Raw genomic sequence first — 20,984 nt, 5'->3', positions numbered from 1 at the left:
ATACCGCTTAGGAAGGAGACGCGTTCTGTCTCCTAGAGAGGAATCTGCTTTGGTGCGAAAAGTGCAAATCAATCCCAGAACAGCAGCAAAGGACCTTGTGAAGATGCTGGAGTCAAGGGGTCTGAATTCTTCCCGAATGCACTGTATCTGTTGGGGGCTGATCTTGTCTTTAGGAGGCTTTTGCTACTGAATATTGGGGGGCACTGAGGCCATTATGGAGCATTCACATTCCCTTCATAATCATTGCATTAATAATTTAATTAGAGTGCACTGTTATACTTCCGACTGTAGATATTGAATAATCACAATGTTTGGGTTTTTGGTTCGGTGCCATTTCCGACGGTAAGCTGTTTCAAATACAGCCACATCAGATAACATTTCCATCTTCCATTTTTGTCTTGGGGTTGTGATGATTTGTTGTTTGTTGATCCAGAGCTGTGGATTAAAAGAGCTACCTCTGCAAAATGACTGTGGTCATAGTGTTAAGGTGGTGGAAAACGGCTTTAGAGTCCAGAATCACTTTTGGGCCTATTACTTCACTGCTTTTCTTTGTGGGTTGCATTTGTCCCTCCAGTCCCTAAGGATAAAAGCCAGTGGTATCCTAGCCAGTGACATTGACTTATCCTATTTTTATGTTTCTGTCTTTTTCTCTCTCCTTAAAGTACCCACACAGTTGGCTATTGTGGGCACCCATTGATATGTTTATTGTTAGCAATTTCCACTTTGCTCTTTTGAGGAGCGGCCGTATGATGAATGTGGCGGAGTGTCAGCAGGGAGAACCGGGGCCGGCATTAAGATTGATTTCCATCCCCCCTTTTCTTCTTGACGGTGCTCCCCAACGTCTGCGATTAATAATCCCCCGCTCATTGATCACCGATGCTGCTACCCTGAGCCCCGCACCCCTATCTGTGGTGGAGTCGGCCCACCCATGGCATAGCAAACCTCCCCGGTGCCCCTTCTCAGTGTGTGCCAACCACTGCGACTGCCATGTACCCTGATTAATGAGATTTGAGTCATGTATAATGCTAGCCGTCATCTCTCCATCCCCCCCTCCCTCCTTCGCTCTGATTGGGGTAGATGGCTGAGAAGAGCTGGAGGAGGAAGATGGAATATAATAAATTAAAACGATCCATTATTTGTCAAGATCAAGAGCAACTCAGGAGATGCCTAAATTGACTTAATTAACGACAAAAGCAAAGTTATAACTCAGGCTTCGCCGATTTGGGAAGATACCCCTATTGGATTTTCCAGTCCGAAATTAGCAATGTTCTTAGAGCTGCTTTCCGAAATGAATCCAGATTAGCCTTAGATTAGCCTTAATCTGGGTTTTTGTTGTTCAGCATTATTCTCTATCACAGGACTGTCCCTAGCCTTTTGGGGGCCCTAAGCAAGATTTGGTTTGGGGGGCCCCCCACCTTGGACCCCTTCTTGATGTCAGAGAGAAACATTTAATTTCCTGCAATTCTGCACATGTTGCCATGGGCCTGAGAGAAAGATTAGCAATTGTATTACACATTTCATGCAATTGTATTCATTTTGCCTAGGGGCAAAGATAATATTTTTGCTGTTTTACACCTAATTTCCTTTAATTCTACCCATTTTGTCATGGGTAAAGATAATTTTTTTCAGTTTTTAAGCTAATTTCCTGCAATTCAACACATTTTACCGTAATTTATGCCATGTTAATATATCAGAGTGAGAATGACTAACACAATCAATGGGGCTCCCCTGGAGGTCAGGGCCCCTGGGTAAGTTTGATTACTTCAAATTGGTTAGACTAGAGCTGGTTAGACTAGCTACCAATCTAAAAACGTTTAACTGACATGGCTAATTGAGTGACTTTCAGTGACTGACTTAACAAGAGAAAAACTGCTAATGCACGACCAAATGTCAAAATTGCTTACTCTCAATAGTAAGTTGAGACCCCGACTTATGCCTGCTCTGTCAGTTCCAGAAATTGGGCTATAGCCCATTGTAAATCTACTGTGAGGCCTTGTTATAAGCATGCATAAGTCTATTTCAAGGGCTTTGTTGGCATGAGAAAGCCGTCTATAGTACTGTGTTTTGTTTTTTGAGTTCGGTGTGGAACAGCATTATGTAATGCATGAAAAAGTAAATTTACCGGTAGTTATTTTGATCGCTGTCTTAGTTTACCACAACTGCAATGCATGGAGCCTGCTGGTCTCCATTCTTCAGACTCCATCAAAAAGTAGGCGTCATTAAAACATTGTATTGGATCACAAAACAATAAGCTGTTGCTAGTTTATGCATAGTTGCTTCTTTGGATGATGCCATTGATAAGATTCAAGGGTTTTTTAACCCATAAGAGTCTAAGCCCTGTCTAAGCCGGGGGAGGGCGTGTCTACTAAGCTATATTGAAATGTTTTAAGAAGGTCATACCAAGAATAATTTTGCTATTTGATTTTGAATTTTAAGACCCCTTGAAGAATCCAAAAAATTCAAAAAATGTATAATATTTGATGCATTTTTTGGGGGGCCTTACTGCTATTAGACCATACAAACGCATTGAATATAGTAGTTCCCCCCCACCCAAAAGAATTGAAAGGAAGTTTGTTCTGAAGTGTCTGTCCTATATCTGAATGACATAAGAAAGATCAGGAAGCATTTGCGAAAACACATATCTCTAGCTTAAACTGACAGATGTTTATTTATTTACTATGCTGATTCGATTTCCGCAGGGGCGCTGACATCGATTTTAATGGTTTTTAAACAACCACTTCAAAAGGTTCAAGTGCTCAGCAGCCAAATGCCATTTGTTTGTGCACTTAGCTTTGGCCTGTCCAGATTAAACGACCAGCTTTCATCTTGTAAAATTAGACAAAGCCTTTAAATTTCAACTCCCACCCAGACGCGCCGAAACAGAACCCAAATGGAAAGGCAGACTCGTCTCCCACCATCTTATGTGATTTAGCCATTGTTACTAGCCAATCTAGGGGAATTAGACTGACCTTGAGGCTAAAGAGCTTTGTCATGCTTTCAGGCATGATGTACAGTATCGACTTAACCATGATACTCGCAACATATGGATGATTCTGCTGTGATAGCCCAACGAGCATCTATGGGGGGGGGGGGGGGGGGGGGGTTAGTGGTTAGTGGAGATTTACGGAAGGCAGACAACTTGAACAAAGTGTTATGATATATTGTGTCTGTTTCTGATCATCACTACTAAACAACTAACTCTATAATACATCAATAGCAGTTCAAGTTTCTTTCTTCATGTGACTCAATGCTGCCCAACATCGGCTCACCATGTGAAATCCATGTGTCAAGTCTTGAACTTCCTGTTCAATCAGTTACAGGATCCTAAGAATACTAAGACACATACTAATACCATTACTAAGGCAGTTCCTCTTCGTTTGCCAATGGTTGGATTCACAAACTCTAAACCCTGTTCCTCTCTTTCTCCTTCTCCCTTCAGACCCAGTCAACGGGCCTCAGAATGTCAATGTGGTGGACATCCGGGCCCGCCAGCTCACCCTGCAGTGGGAGACGTTTGGCTATGCCGTGACGCGCTGCCACAGCTACAACCTGACCGTGCAGTACCAGTACGTGTTCAACCAGCAGGAGTTTGCGGCCGAGGAACTGATCCAGACGTCATCCCACTACACCCTGCGGGGCCTGAGGCCCTTTGTCACCGTTCGCCTACGCCTGGTCCTTGCCAACCCCGAGGGCAGCAAGGAGAGTGAGGAGATCGTTAAGCAGACGGAGGAGGATGGTGAGTGTCAGTGTTTCTGTCTTTAGAGTGGTATTGTCTTGGTTCCACTGTCTTGTCCTGTTCCTAGTTCAAATACATGCATGTACTGTAGACATGCTGCCTGTACACATAGGGATGGAAATTACATTAGTCTGCTAGCCCAAGCTAGTTGAAAATGTGCCAAACTAGCCCGGCAGGCCACTGAAATTGTATCATATGTCACAGATTGTTGACCCAAATGTTACCTGGGCTAGTAGTATAAATTGAGGTCTATTAGCCTGGCTAGCCAGCGCCCAAATTCCATCCCTGCACATGCCAAAAATATGACACTTTTCATTCCAGTGAACTGTCATCCTGTTCTGAGCAAGGCCAAAATGTCAAAATAAATGTTGTTTAAAAAAAAAACTAGGCTAGATCATGAGATGTCTTAAAATAGCTGCCATATTGATGTTGTTCCATACAGACAAATGCTTGGCAGTAAAGGCACTAGCCTGGTAGAACTGCAAGCTAATGGAAACATAGTAAGACCTTAATTGTTCCACTAATTAATACCACAATTATGATTGGTTACACTTGTAATAACTGTATAATGAGCGCTGATTATAGCCCTGTTTTCCAACTATTAAAAATCCAATATGACCACAGCATGAATTAATGAGCACAAATGAATACATTGTATGTGTATGACTGGATGTAATGTATAAACTACAAATCAGCAGACCTTGCCATTATCGATGCACTATGATATCCTCATTGCATAAAGACTTTGGTATATTTTCATTAATCACTGAGGGTGCATTATGTTTTTTAATCAAAACAGCCCCAACCTCCCACGAGGTCCCAAACTAGTTGAGAGTAGCAACACTGTGTTCATTGTTTTTAGCTAATACTATTTAATCTCTGGGTTGTAATTTTTGTTCTCAGCGGTGCTAATTGCACTTCTATGGAAATGACTTTAGTTTTGTAGAGCTATGCACCGTCTCACAAATATGATTTCAATTTTAAAAGGCCCAATGCAGCCGTTTTTTATCTCAATATCAAATAATTTCTGGGTAACAATTAAGTACCTTACTGTAATTATTTCCAATCAAAATGTTCAAAAATGTACAAAAATTGCTTCTTAGCAAAGAGCAATATCTCAAGCAAGTATTTTGCTAGGACTGTCTGGGAGTGGTCTGAGTGGGGAGGGGAAGACTGAAAACTAGCTGTTACTGGATGAGATGGTTTAGAACTCTTTCTTGTTGGTCTATCAACATAGTTACTGCCTGCTGATGTCACCGTGCATTCCAAAACTCCATCCCACCAAAACAGGCTGATATTTCAGGTGTTCTTTTCAAACAGCTCTTACACTAAAAGGGCATTATTCTCATTTCCACAACGTCACAGTATTATTCCAACCTCAGAATGTGGAAATATATGTACTGAACACAAATATAAATAGAACAGGTAAAGTGTTGGTCCCATGTTTCAAGAGCTGAAATAAAATATCCCAGAAATTGTCCATACGCACAAAAAGCTTAGGCTCTCAAATTTAGAGCACATATTTGTTTACAAAATTTGTTATAATAAAAAATAAAAAGATAATCCATCCACCTGACAGGTGTGGCATATCAAGAAGCTGATTAAAAAGCATTATCATTACACAGGTGCACCTTGTGCTGGGGACAATAAAAGTCCACTCTAAAATGTGCCGTTTTGTCACACAACACAATGCCACAGATGTCTCAATTTGAGGGAGCGTGCAATTGGCATGCTGACAGCAGGAATGTCCACCAGAGCTATTGGCAGAGAATTTAACGTTTATTGCTCTACCATAAGCCGCCTCCAACGGAGTTTTAGAGAATTTGACACTATGTCCAACTGGCCTCACAACCGCAGACCATATGTAACCATGCCAGCCCAGGACCTCCACATTTGGATCTTCATCTGAGGGGGTGCTGAGGTGTATTTCTGTGTGTATTAAAGCCTTTTTTTGTGGGGAAAACTAATTCTGATTGGCTGGGCGGGCGGGCGGGGAGGCCCATCCATGGCTGCATCCTTGCCCGCACCCTTGCCCAGTCATGTGACATCCATAGATCAAGGCCTAATAAATGTATTTCTATTTCAATAGAAATATCTTTTAAATTGTTGCATGTTGCGTTTATATTTTTGTTCATTATATAAAACACAGGAAAATCCCGTTCGACTGTACTGGGCCTTTTAAAAGGTTCCTCTTTCCCGTCGCTGATGAAACTGAAGTACACTACATGCCCAAAAGTATGTGGACATGCCTTCAAATTTGTGGATTCTGCTATTTCAAACACACCTGTAGATGAGAATGGAGCCGGAGGGGATGGCTGCAGTTCTATGGGCTCCTAACCAATTGTACTATTTTGTGTGTTTTATCTCATTGTTTGTAACTTATTTTGTACATAATGTTGATGCTACCATCTCTTATGACAGAAAATAGCTTCTGGATATCAGAACAGCGATTACTCACCTTGAACTGGACGAAGATTTTTTCTTTAATGAGTCTGACGCAAAGGATATAATGTTGCTCCCAGACAAGGCCCAAATCCCCATCATTCGCATGAAGAAAATAAGGAAATACAGGGGGCGCAGATCAGGGTGCCTTGTGAGAATTTGTCGGCGAGTGTGTAACCCGCCTCTGCCATCCGTTCTATTGGCCAACGTGCAAATCACTGGAGAATAAACTGGTTGAGCTCCGTTCGAGACTATTCTACCAACGGGACATTAAAAACGGTAAAATCTTACGTTTCACGAGTCATGGCTGAACGACGATAAACATTTGGCTGGGTTTTCCGTGCAACGGCATGACAAGACAGCAACATCCGGTAAGACGAGGGTTGGGCGTCTGTGTATATTTGTCAATAAAAGCTTTTGCGCAATGTCTGATATTAAGGTAGTCTTGAGGTATTGCCACCACAAACGAATGCTGGCTCTAAGACCGCACTCAACAAGCTGTATAAGGCCATAAGCAAACAAGAAAATGTTCATCCAGAAGTGGTACTCCTAGTGCCCGGAGACTTTAATGCAGGCAAACTTAAATCCGTTTTACCTCATTTCTACCAGCATGTCAGATGGGAATAAAACTCTAGACCACCTTTACTCCACACACAGAGATGTGTACAAGATCTCCCTCGCACTCCATTTGGCAAATCTTACCGTAATTCTATCGTACTGATTCCTGCTTACAAGCAAAAACTAAAGCAGAAAGTACCAGTGACTCGCTCAATACAGAAGTGGTCAGATGAGGCGGATGCTACCCTACAGGACTGTTTTGCTAGCACAGACTGAAATATGTTCCGGGATTCATCCAATGGCATTAATGTACATGTACATATCCCAACTAGAAGCCATGGATTACAGGTAACATCCACACCGAGCTACAGCTGCCACTTTCAAGGAGCAGGACACTAATCCGGACGCTTATAAGAAATCCCGCTATGCCCTCAGATTAACCATCAAACAAACAGGCAAAGCGTCAATACAGGATTAAGATTGCATCCTACTACACCGGCCCTGACTCTTGTTGGATGTGGCAGAGCTTGCAAACTATTACGGACTACAAAGGGAAACCCAGCCGTGAGCTGCCCAGTAACACGAGCCTACCAGACGATCTAAAGGCATTTTATGCTCGCTTTGAGGCAAGCAACACTGAAACATGCATGAGAGCACCAGCTGTTCCGGACCACTGTGTGGTCACGCTCTCCGTAACCGATGTGAGCAAGACCTTTAAACAGGTCAACATTCACAAGGCCGCAGGGCCAGATGGATTACCAGGACGTGTACTCAGATCATGCTTGGACCAACTGTCAAGTGTCTTCACTGACATTTTCAACCTCTCCCTGACTGAGTCTGTAATACCTACATGTTTCAAGCAGACCACCATAGTCTCTGTGCCCAAAGAATGACTACCTCCCTAATTGACTACCGCCCCATAGCACTCATGTCGGTAGCCATGAAGGGGTGTGTGCTCCCTATTCACCCACAACTGCGTGGCCAAGCATGACTCCAACACCATTAAGTTTGCTAATGACACAACGGTGGTAGACCTGCTCACCGACAATGATAAGATAGCCTATAGGGAGGAGGTCAGAGACATGGCAGTGTGGTTCCAGGACAACAACCTCTCCCTCAACGTGAGCAAGACAAAGGAGATGATCATGGACTACAGGTAAATAGGGCCGAACACAGCCCCATTCACATCGACGGGGCTGTAGTGTAGCGGGTTGAAAGTGTCAAGCTCCTTGGTATCCATATCACTGTCGTGACGTTGTTATTGTGATGTGATGACATGCTATTTATCGAATAATTAACTATGTTTATACTTGATTAAATTAATATGTAAGCTACCTGTAAGCTTTGTTCAAACATTTCAAACTACTTCCTAATACAACTTTAGGTATTTTTTAACGTAAATAATCGATAAAATTTAAGACGGGATATACTGTGTTCAATACCGGAGGAAAACAATGTGTAGTGAGCCTCTGTGTAACGCACCTCTAACAAAGATTACACTTCCCTCTAGCCTCGTTCTGAACAGTGCTACTTCTTCATTTCTCAAAGGAAAAACCTCAACCAGTTTCTAAAGACTGTTGACAACCAGTGGAAGCGATAGGAACTGCAAGAAAGTTGATTAGAAATCTGGATTCCCAATGAAAAGCCATTGAAAAGAGAGTGACCTCCCCAAAAAATTATTCTGAATGGTTTGTCCTCGGGGTTTCGCCTGCCAAATAAGTTATGTTATACTCACAGACATGATTCAAACAGTTTTAGAAACTTCAGAGTGTTTTCTATCCAAATATACTAATAATATGCATATTTTAGCTTCTGGGCCTGAGTAGCAGGCAGTTTAATTTGGGCACGCTTATCATCCAAAATTCCGAATGCTCCCCCTATCCTAGAGAAGTTAATTAACTCAGTTGCCTGGAGCACCATGGGGAAGTTTGTTTAATGAGTTACCGTTTCCCAAATTCACTCAAATAATATCAGAATATCGATTTCATAGCAGTCACTATTTCATTCATTTCCTCATCAGTCTCATTTTGAATGTCGCATAATTCGTAAATCTGCACTACCCGTGTCTTACTAATCATTCCGTACCACACAAAATGAGTTGATTATTTATTTACTAACAAGCTAAATGATAACAGAAGATACACTTACACAAACATTCTAGGTTATTGATTAGAACTTAAAACAATGGCAACAGGTCCCTAGCGGACCAACACAATATGACACGTGTTACACAAGATGGAGATTTACAGAGAGAGAGAAAGTACAATAGAGAAATTCAACACTTGGATACATTTGTAAACTATGCTTAGTTTCCGCCCTAACACCTTGCCCCAAACTGCCGCTCTTATGGGTAAAAAGTGTAATGCATGTATTTACGTGTTGAAGGTCTCCGTTGGGTATCTTTTCGTGGGCCGAGTTCTGCTTAGTGGGAAAGGTTTGGCCGACGCCTTGTTCTTTCGTCTTCAGGTGTAAGTCTCTGATATTCCACACGATGTCACAATGTCCTTTCGCTTAGTTGTCTGTTTCCTTGCACTCGTTCTGTGAGTGAGCTTCTGAGTAGGCTAATCAGCCGTGCCGACGATCCCAGCATGGGTAGGAGGGCCGTGTAGACAATCGATGACTTGAAAAGATAGGAGGGTCCTGTTTAAATTCACCTTCCTAGATACAGTACTTAGAAGAGCTACTCAACCATGAACCTGATTGTTCAGAGGTTTTCTTTGTCTTCAACCTTGTGTTGCGTTTTGGGGTCGTGACTAATTGTGGACCTTGGCTGCAGCGCGCGGTCCTCTAGTCAACTATGTAAATTCTTAACTCACATGTTTTATACCCCAGAGTAGAAAGGGTGTTTCCGTCTTTATGACACACTCTCTGGGTTACCTGGGGCGTAGCTAGTTACAAGGCAAGGTATTAGTATTTACTATGTCTCTTATGGACAACTAAAATCACAGTGTTATCTTCACCAAAACATTCTCTTTCATCTGGATATTTTCTAAATCAAAATCAAATCATATTTATTTATATAGCCCTTCTTACATCAGCTGATATCTCAAAGTGCTGTACAGAAACCCAGCCTAAAACCCCAAAACAGCAAGCAATGCAGGTGTAGAAGCACGGTGGCTAGGAAAAACTCCCTAGAAAGGCCAGAACCTAGGAAGAAACCTAGAGAGGAACCAGGCTATGAGGGTTGGCCAGTCCTCTTCTGGCTGTGCCGGGTGGAGATTATAACAGAATATGGCCGAGATGTTCAAGTGCTCATAAATGACCAGCATGGTCAAATAATAGTAATCACAGTGGTTGTCGAGGGTGCAACAGGTCAGCACGGCCAGGTGGACTGGGGACAGCAAGGAGTCATCATGCCAGGTAGTCCTGAGGCATGGTCCTACACAACATAAAGTATATACGTAAACATCACATACACATTATGAAAACTCTTAAAGTTACAATGTTTTCGTTATAACATCCTCATTTAACTTTAATTCATTTTCATATTCCGTTCATCATTGTTACCACTGGACTTTCCTGCGGTCAGAATGCCGATGGCACACTCCTTCAAAACTTGAGACATCTGTGGTATTGTGTTGTGTGAAAAAACTGCACATTTTAGAGAGTCCTTTTATTGTCCCCAGCACAACGTGCACCTGTGTAATGATCATGCCACACCTGTCAGGTGGATGGATTATCTTGGCAAATGAGAAACACTCACTAACAAGGATGTAAACAAGTGTGTGCTCACCATTTGAGAAAAATACACTTTTTGTGTGTATGGAACATTTCTGGGATCTTTTATTTCAGCTCATGAAACATTGGACCAATACTTTACATGTTATGTTTATATTTTTGTTCAGTTTATGTTTTGAGTTTGGACTTTATTACGTATAGCTCGTTAGCACTTAGGGAACACCGATTGGTGTCAGCCTTGCAAGGCGTTAATTTCCCTTTTTATCAGGCATTAAAACAGGAAGAAAATAATCGTAGATGGATCTTGTATATTTCAGAGAACCTAGAGGGTAGAATATCCAATTAAAGTTGCAGTGCAATCATACCCTGATCTGAAAAAAACTATATTTTGCTAGAGTGGACAAGCAATAATGGTAAATTGGATGTAGTTTAACTAAAATACAGCAAATTGGATTTTAAGATTAAAAGGAGATTACTATTTTTGTTATTTTGTTCCAGGGCTTGTTTTTCACTTTATGTTTGTTGTTAAAAAAAAATGTCATTTTATGCTTACATTGTGTGTAATCAAAATGTTCAGATGAATTTCTTGACGTGTTTGACCTTGGTTGCCTATTGCTTACAGTAACCCAGTGTTAGCTACCAAGTGTAAATTGGAATGCTATTTAAGTCCATTGCAGCAAGTCTACAAACAGAAATCAACAATACCTCTTTGTAAAAAGCATTTGTTTGATTATTATTTTTTAAGATAGCAGCTATAAAAAAAGACTCTCTCTCTAAAGTAATATAAATCGCCAGTAAAATAATGATTTAATCATGACTGTTTTAAATCTACTCAAGGACATAATTGATTTTCTAATAATAGATGATTTAACCATCCAGGGTACACTCAAAGACAATATGTCAAATGTGGAAAAAATATATTGAGAGCTATCCTCCCTCTTCTGTTTTTGAAGAATTAGAGCTAACAAAGATTTCCCACATGTCAAGAAATTGTACCTGTACAGTATCAGTGTTACGGTAGAATCACCATGGTTATTTGGTTGTGTGTTGGGTTGGGATGCTGACTGGGCATGACAAATATCTTTCAGCCAAGTACATTCGATGCATCGTTGTCAACACAATACTAAGCCCTGGCGTCGCTGCTGTCTAATCTGGTTATAAATGGCACGATCAGTGGACAGCAAGTGGACACACACACACAGAACCAACCACTGTCACTAATAACCCCCATGCCCCCAAGGTCTAAAGGTCTAACCCGGTGAAGTGTCCTTACTGGCCAAACAAAGAGGTGGATGCTTATGACCCTTACACTATCCATTAACAAAGGGTTAACATGGCAGTCTAGGCAATTATGAGTAAATGGAATATTACAAAACAAACTAGTAAGCACTGTATTGCATGGATAATCCTATATTGATCTAAGACTAGGATCAATGATAAATGCCTTGATCATTGTCGACAACAATAGACCAAAACAAACATTACAGTAAAATACATTTGGCTAAGTGTACATGTGTGATCTAAAGTAAATGGAAATAATTAGCATGAACCAGGTGACTCAAATCTTACCACTAAACTCCCAAATCTAATATGCTTCTTGTTAGCAGGGAGTTTAAGATAATGAGATTCACTGTTCTTTCTACCTTAAACCTTGGCAATGTGCAAAAATAGTCCAGTTCCCCTTCCCCTATCACTCCATCCCTCTATCCCTCCATCTGCTCTGTTGAGGGAGCTAATGCCAATACTGTTCAAGACCAGCTGTAACATCTGCTTCCAACTCACACTCAAACACGTAGATCCCATGAACGCAGCTCACTTTCAAGCTCACACTCTCAAACACATAGATCCCCTGAACGCAGCTCACTCTCCAGATCCCAATAACCCGAATTCTGATCACCTGATCGTCATTATCTCACACTATTTAGTTAACTTCTTTGCACCCTATCATTGTGAGGTATTGTTTGTTCTGTGTCACACATCTTTCAGAGTTATCTACCGATTGCATGATCTCCCGGATGACGTTACTAGCCTTTTCCCTGCATGTACTGTTGCCTTTATGGACTCCCTGTGTATGACCTTCTGCCTGCCCCTGGACCCAGCTACCTGCCTCCTCCTGTGGTCCATTACAATAAACACTGCTGCTGCGCCCTGCACTTGAAACCAGCTCTCTGTTTCCCATGGTGTACATTACACCAGCCACATTCTTCTCGTCTGCCATGCCAATTAATAAGGAGTGGCAGTGTGAAGTTGGACTAAATGGCCTTTTAACAAAGGTATTATCAGGACTTTCGTTCAGTCATCAGACTGCATAAATGAATATCAAATCAAAGAGTCAGGCTTGAGCACTGAGGACGTTTCCCTTGACTTCAGCTGCTCACTCCATCAGTCCTGGGGTTAAGCCACCAGCGCTGTCTTCCCACATCCCCCATTTAGATGAGTTAACGCTTGAAAAGTAATTGTAACATTGTTTATATCAAATCAAATGTATTTATCACATACAAGTGTTTAGCAGATGTTATTGTGGGTGTACCAAAATGCTTGTGCTTCCAGCTCTGACAGTGCAGTAATATCTAACAAGTAATTTCTAACAGTTTCACAACATGTACCCAAAATATACGTAAATCTAAGTAAGGAATGGATTAAGAATATATATACATATATTTAATACCGTTCAAAAATTTGGGGTCACCTAGAAATGTCCTTGTTTTCCATGAAAACATACATGAAATGAGTTGCAAAATGAATAGGAAATATAGTCAAGACGTTGACAAGGTTAGGAATAATGATTTTTAATGTAAATAATAATTGTATTCTTCAAACTTTGCTTTAGTCAAAGAATCCTCAGTTTGCAGCAATTACAGCCTTGCAGACCTTTGGCATTCTAGTTGTCATTTTGTTGAGATAATCAGAGATTTCACCCCATGCTTCCTGAAACACCTCCCACAAGTTGGATTGGCTTGATGGGCACTTCTTCTGACCATACGGTCAAGCTGCTCCCACAACAGCTCAATAGGGTTGAGATCCGGTGACTGTGCTGGCCACCCAATTATAGACAGAATACCAGCTGACTGCTTCTTCCCTAAATAGCTATTGCATAGTTTGGAGCTGTGCTTTTGGTCATTGTCCTGTTGTAGGAGGAAATTGTCTCCAATTAAGCGCTGTCCACAGGGTATGGCGTTGCAAATTGGAGTGATAGCCTTCCTTCTTCAAGATCCCTTTTACCCTGTACAAATCTCCCACTTTACCACCACCAAAGCAACCCCAGACCATCACATTGCCTCCAACATCCTTGACAGATGGCGTCAAGCACTCCTCCAGCATCTTTTAATTTTTTCTGCATCTCACGAATGTTCTTCTTGTGATCCGAACACCTGAAACTTAGATTTGTCTGTCCATAACACTTTTTTCCAATCAGTGTCTGTGTTGTTTTGCCCATCTTAATATTTTATTTTTATTAGGCCAGTCTGAGATATGGCTTTTTCTTTGCAACTCTGCCTAGAAGGCCAGCATCCCGGACTCGCCTCTTCACTGTTGACGTTGAGACTGGTGTTTTGTGGGTACTATTTAATGAACCTGCCAGTTGAGAACTTGTGAGTCGTCTGTTTCTCAAACTAGACACTCTAATGTACTTGTCCTCTTGCTCAGTTGTGCACCGGGGCCTCCCACTCCTCTTTCTATTCTGGTTAGAGCCTGTTTGTGCTGTTCTGTGAAGAGAGTAGTACACAGCGTTGTATGAGATCTTCAGTGTCTTGGCAATTTCTCGCACGGAATAGGCTTCATTTCTCAGAACAAGAATAGATTAACGAGTTTCGGAAGAAAGTTGTTTGTTTCTGGCCATTTTGAGCCTGTAATCGAACCCACAAATGTTGATGCTCCAGATACTCAACTAGTCTAAAGAAGGACAGTTGTATTGCTTCTTTAATGAGCACAACCGTTTAAAGCTGTGCTAACATAATTGCAGAAGAGTTTTCTAATGATCAATTAGCCTTTTAAAATTATAAACTTGGATTAGCTAACACAGCGTGCCATTGGAACATGATGGTTGCTGATAATGGGCCTCTGTACGCCTATGTAAATTATCCATAAAAAAAATCTGACATTTCCAGCTACAATAGTAATTTACAACATTAAGAATGTCTACACTGTATTTCTGATCAATTTGATGCTATTTTAATGGACAAAAAATGTCCAAAACAAGTGACCCCAAACTTTTGAATGGTTGTGTATTGCAGAGCAGCATTGAACTAAGATAGTGGCATGGTATAGAGTACAGTTTACACGTATGAGATGATTAATGCAAGATACGGATACATTATTAAAGTGGCTAGTGTTTCATTTCCTTAAAGTGGCCAGTGATTCCTAATCGATGTCTATAGGCAGCAGCCTCTGATGTGCTGGAGATGGCTGTTTAACAGTCAGTGGTGTAGTATTGAATACAATGCAGTATATACGTACATATGAAATAGGTGATGCCTATGTGTAAGCACAATTTAAATTTGACCAAGATACCGTAGAATAGTGTGGTGTGCAGTTCATGCATACAGTATGAGATGAGTAATGCTAGATTTGGAACATTATTAAAGTGGCTAGTGATCCATTTCTAAAAGTGGCCAGTGATTCCTAATCTATGTCTGTAAGCAGCTGCCTCTGATGTGCTAATGATGGCTGTTTAGCAGTTTTTCAGTCTCTCGGTCCCAGCTTTGATGGACCTGTACTGACCTCGCCTTCTGGATGATAGTGGAGTGAACAGGCAGTAGCTCGGATGGTTGATGTCCTTGATGATCTTTTTGGCCTTCCTATAGAATCGGGTGCTGTAGGTTTCCAGGGGGGCGGGAAGTTTGCCCCCGGTGATGCGTTGGGCAGAGCGCACCACCCTCTGGAGAGCTTTGCGGTTGTGGGCGGTGCAGTTGCCGTACCAGGCGGTGATACAGCCTGACAGGATGCTCTCAATTGTGCATCTGTAAAAGTTTGTGAGGGTTTTAGGTGTTAAGCCAAATTTCTTTAGCCTCCTGAGGTTGAAGAGGCGCTGTTGCACCTTCTTCACCACACTGTCTGTGTGGGTGGACCATTTCAGTTTGTCAGTGATGTGTACGCTGAGGAACATGAAGCTTTCCACCTTCTCAGCTGCGGTTCCATCGATGTGGATAGGGGGGTGCTCCCTCTGCTGTTTCCTGAAGTCCACGATCATCTCCTTAGTTTTGTTGAGTGAGAGGTTATTTCCCTGGCACCATACTCCCAGAGCCCTCACCTCCTCCCTGTAGGCTCATCGTTGTTGGTAATCAAGCCTAATACTGTTGTGTCGTCTGCAAACTTGATGATTGAGTTGGAGGTGTGCATGGCCACGCAGTCATGGGTGAACAGGGAGTACAGGAGGGGGCTGAGCATGCACCCTTGTGGGGCCCCAGTGTTGAGGATCAGCGAAGAGGAGGTGTTGTTTCCTACCTTCACCACCTGGGGGCGACCCATCAGGAAGTCCAGGACCCAATTACACAGAGCGGGGTTCAGACCCAGGGCCTCGAGCTTAATGATGAGCTTGGAGGGTACTATGGTGTTGAATGCTGAGCTATAGTCATTGAACAGCATTCTTACATAGGTATGCCTCTTGTCCAGATGGGACAGGGCAGTATGCAGTGTGATGGCGATTGAATAATCTGTGGATCTATTGGGGCGGTAAGCAAATTGAAGTGGGTCTAGGGTGGCAAGTAAGGTGGAGGTGATATGATCCTTGACTAGTCTCTCAAAGCACTTCATGATGACCGAGGTGAGTGCTATGGGGCGATAGTCATTTAGTTCAGTTACCTTTGCTTTCCTAGGTCAAATCAAAGTTTATTTGTCACGTGCGCTGAATACAACAGGTGTAGACCTTACAGTGAAATGCTTATGAACAGGTACAGGGACAATGGTGGCCATCCTGAAGCATGTGGGGACAACAGACTGGGATTGAATATATCTGTGAACACACCAGCCAGCTGGTCTGTGCATGCTCTGAGGACGCGGCTAGGAATACCATCTGGGCTGGCAGCCTTGTGAGGGTAAACACGCTATAATGTCTTAATCATGTCGGCCACGGAGAAGGAGAGCCCACAGTCCTTGATATCGGGCTGCGTTTGTGGCACTGTATTATCTTCAAAGCGAGCGAAGAAGGTGTTCAGTCTGTCCGGAAGCAAGTTGTCGGTGTCTGCGACGTGGCTGGTTTTCCTTTTATATTCAGTGATTGTCTGTAGACCCTGCCACATACGTCTCGTGTCTGAGCCGTTGAACTGGGACTCAACTTTGTCCCTATACCGACGTTTAGCCTGCTTGATTGCTTTGCAGAGGGAATAACTACACTGTTTGTATTCTTCCATATTCCCAGTCTTCTTGTCCTGGTTAAATGCGGTGGTTCGCGCTTTCAGTATGGCACGAATGCTCCCATCTATCCACGGTTTCTGGATGGGGTAGGTTTTAATAGTCACAGTGGGTACAACATCTCCTGTGCACTTCCTGATAAACTCATTCACTGTATCGGTATATGTGTCGATATATTTATAATATATACAGTTATGTGATTGAGAAGGAACAAAGTGTTGATATTTTCTTTTGATGATGATTTTGAGTGTGCCGTTGTGTGCCGTTGTGTGCTGTAATGTCTCAGATACAACGTTGTTGAATGGTTCAATTGATCTCAATCAGACCGTGGCGTTGTGAAACTGTACCGCCTAATCAGTGTGTGTGTGTGTGTGTTCTTTAGTGCTCAAACCTGCTTGCATGATTTGCTTGAACATGCCGTCACTCCTTTGTGTGTCTTTACATTTCTCCAGTTCCCGGCTCTGTTCCAATGGAGTCCACCCAGACCGGACCATACGAGGAGAAGATCTTCATGCAGTGGAAGGCACCTAACGAGACCAATGGTGTCATCACGCTATACGAGGTGAGTGACATCAACACAGCCACCCGTGTTATCATGGCAGCTGCTAACAGTTATTTTCTCACTTCCTCAGCACACAAACATTGTGACTCACCACCTGGACTCGGTCTTATGTAGCAAAATTTGAAAATGTGTTTTTTACAGTGGATAAAAGTAGCGACTCAGAGCTACAAAATGGTATATCAGACACTGCATTTAAGGAACAATGGGAAAGTAATTCTGTTTTGAAAGTTGATCAACTTGTAAACTCACTTTTGAGAAAATGGCCTTTGAATGTTTTGGTCTAGTGAAGAGCTCTTCTTTGTCTACACCCATTCAGCATCGTTCACACCCTCTTAAGCTTTAGGCCCGCTCTCGGGGCGCACACCTGACGCTCTGGCCGATGATTTGTTTACATCTGGATAACATGAAAACAGCATAACCAGCTCTGTTGGGAGCAATTTCAGTACTCTTTTTTGCAGACGTTTACTGACACAGACCATATTCAATGGGTGTTGTACACACGTCACGTAACATTAGCTAACTAGCCAGCCAGCTAATGTTAGCTAGTTAAACAACAATGAACAAAGTGCCAATGATGCCACAGTGCTTGGAGCTAACCATCCATGTTCAATGTCAGCTAGCTAACATTAGGCTCTAATTAGAACAGCAAACGGCTCTGGGATACGAATAATAACGTCAGCTAGGGAGCCAGCCAGCTAACATTAGCTAGCTAGCTAACAGTACACTTTAGCTTGAAATGAAACTACTTTCTCTCAAAATAGGAATGTGTAATATCTGAAAATGTAACTAGTTATCTTACCTGTATAGATTATCATGTATGATGGACGCGTGTCCCTGTCAGGAATGCCATGCCACGGTTGCTTCATCTCTTTAGCTATCATACTCTAATTCCACTGATTTCAAAAATTGATCCTCCAGAAAGTGAAGAGCAACACTTTTGCAGCTCCACTACACAATACATAAAAAAGCCACGTTCAACAGGATTACCAACAGACTGACGAGCTGAAATAGACAGAAGCCTTCTACAGTGGTTCCTCCTTTAAAAGTTGCGAGCTTGCACCGTGGAACTTAGAGGTACCCGGCTTCATTGCTCCAGACCACCACAAGGGGGAGTTAGAGCACTCATTATGCATTTGGGTCCCAATGTTTTTATATGACCAATCATATCGTGTGGTTCCAATGATGAATTTTGACACAAGCCACACTTGCCTTGTGGCGTTCTTCAACAAAGATGGCTGACAAAACATTACGGTGGAATCAGATGTAAGATGTTATATAGTCACAACGAGTCAAGCAAAACATTTACAATTGAGAGGAATATGTTAGTTAAACTTCTCACGAGTCACCAACCCTGATCCGGTAGCACCCCCCACCCCCCCCCCCCCCACTGAGTAGCATAGCTAGCATAGCGTCACAAGTAACTTGTAGCATCTAAATATCATTAAATCACAAGTCCAAGACACCAGATGAAAGATACAGGTCTTGTGAATAAAGCCACCATTTCAGATTTTTAAAATGTTTTACAGGGAAGACACAATATGTAAATCTATTAGCTAACCACGTTAGCAAAGGACACGATTTTTTTACTCCCAATAGTTTTTTCCTGCGTCAGTAGCTATCACTAATTCGACTAAATAAAAATATATATAGCCACTAACCAAGAAACAACTTCATAAGATGACAGTCTGATAACATATTTATGGTATAGCATAGTTTTTTTTGGGAAAAATGTGCATTTTTCAGGTATAAATCACAGTTCTACATTGCAGCTGCAATCTGAAATAGTGCTGACCCAGCCAGAACAATTACAGAGACCAACGTCATATAACGAATTACTCATCTTAAAACATTTCAGAAAAATACACAGCGTACAGATATTGAAAGCCCAACATCTGGTGAATCCAAACAATATTTCAGATTTATTAAATGTTTTATAACGAAAACAAAATGTAGCGCTAAATTAGCATAGCTATACCAGGCAGATTCGGCTAGGCGCCCACGGCCAGTTCACATGCACAACAGATATGATATAACATCGTAAATTGGGTCTTACTATGGCTGATCTTTCATCAGAATGTTGATCAAAGTGTCCTTTGTCAAGATGAGTCGTTGGTTCCGTTCAGAATTGTTCCTTTCCCACTCCATTTAGCACAGGTACTGGTCGAGTGGCACGGATCTCTCAAACGTAAATAAAATCAGACAACGGAACACCACAAAACTCCCGAAAAAATTCAAATAATCTGATTAAACTATATTGAAAAAACATACATTACGATGATATGGTCACATGTATCAAACAAAATTCGACACGGAGATAGTTTTCATCCATAACGCCAGCAAAACAGTACACAATCGCAGCTCCAACTCGTGCGAATCAGAAAACCGGAAGTTGTCGGTCACGCCAAAGAAATAGGTTCTTTTTCACGTCAGTACCAGATAAACAAAGAATTTCTCCTCTGACGTCCTCTTGACACCCAGAGGAAGTCGAATGAAGTGTGTTTCTGGTCATAGGGGTCATGACCATATATAGGCAGAGCGTTGAAGCGAGCATAGACTTCTTGCATTCTACTTCTTGGTCAGGGAAAGTGCTGTCAAATGACTTGTGTATCACTCAGAGACAAAATTGAAACGGTTTTAGAAACTAGAGATTGTTTTCTTTCCAATGGTATTATTTATATGCATATAGTAAGAGCAATAATTGAATAAGAGGCAGTTTAATCTGTAGAGCAAATTATTCTAATGGGAAAATAGCACCCCCTGTATTCTCAAGAAGTTAATGTAGAGACAAATGTTTGTGCATATTTTTTGTCAAAGTTAATTTGAAGAAAATCGCTATTTAGCAAGTTAGCTGACTAGCTAACATTAGCCAGCTAGCTAGCTAGTGTTATGACATGAGTCTGACATTGTAATTCGTGTTGTTTAATGTTTTAGGGACTCCTGAGAAAACCAGTAAAACAGGCTGTCGTCTTGTGAAACAGTGGATCTAGTTAGCTAAAGCATTTACTGCAAATTTAATGTATAATTGTGTAAGCTTGCCTTGCAATGCAGCTGAAGTAAAATAGCTAGCTAACTATTTACTTGCTTACTGTGTAGTGGAGGATAAAATTAACTGTATGCCTATGGATGTGTAGCTAGCTACAGTATGTAGCCGATCTGTGTATGGACCCTAAAACGTTAGGTTCTTAACTGATATTCATATGTACCTCAGCTATCATAGTTGTTGTATCAACTTCAAGTCTGAATGGCATTAATGAAGCCTATGGATAGAGTAGAATATAATAACTTTATTGTGCTGAGGATGCAAGTCCTATATACACATGTACTGTAGTTATTACCACGCATGAGATTCCCACATTGTAGCCTGTACATTGAATATATTCACTGATCATGTACTCTACCTTGGCAAATAAAGGTGCGGTTCAGGTATGAATCTCTGAGACATTCTTTTCAGTCATATCAAACGCCATTATTTGAATGATGCTGTGTCTGCATGTACAGTTGAAGTCGGAAGTTTACATACACTTAGGTTGGAGTCATTAAAACTAATTTTTCAACCAATCCACACATTTCTTGTTAACAAACTATAGTTTTGGCAAGTCGGTTAGGACATCTACTGTGCATGACACAAGTAATTTTTCCAAAAATTGTTTACAGACAGAT

At 41.7% G+C, this 20,984-nt stretch overlaps 1 protein-coding gene across 8 annotated transcripts in view; it reads left to right on the top strand.

The window, feature by feature from the left end:
- The window catches only part of LOC139535357 (receptor-type tyrosine-protein phosphatase T), a 504,254-nt gene that overhangs the window by 254,099 nt on the left and 229,171 nt on the right, over positions 1 to 20,984 (top strand). For all 8 annotated transcript variants that reach the window (XM_071334697.1, XM_071334695.1, XM_071334698.1 and 5 more), the window contains exons 8-9: positions 3,440 to 3,736; positions 17,215 to 17,324. In XM_071334697.1, the coding sequence (XP_071190798.1) occupies positions 3,440 to 3,736; positions 17,215 to 17,324 (407 nt within the window). The remainder of the gene's footprint in view (positions 1 to 3,439; positions 3,737 to 17,214; positions 17,325 to 20,984) is intronic.

This window comes from Salvelinus alpinus, chromosome 12 (assembly GCF_045679555.1).
Source record: "Salvelinus alpinus chromosome 12, SLU_Salpinus.1, whole genome shotgun sequence".
Lineage (NCBI taxonomy): Eukaryota > Metazoa > Chordata > Actinopteri > Salmoniformes > Salmonidae > Salvelinus > Salvelinus alpinus.
This window is presented reverse-complemented; position numbering and strand designations above follow the sequence as displayed.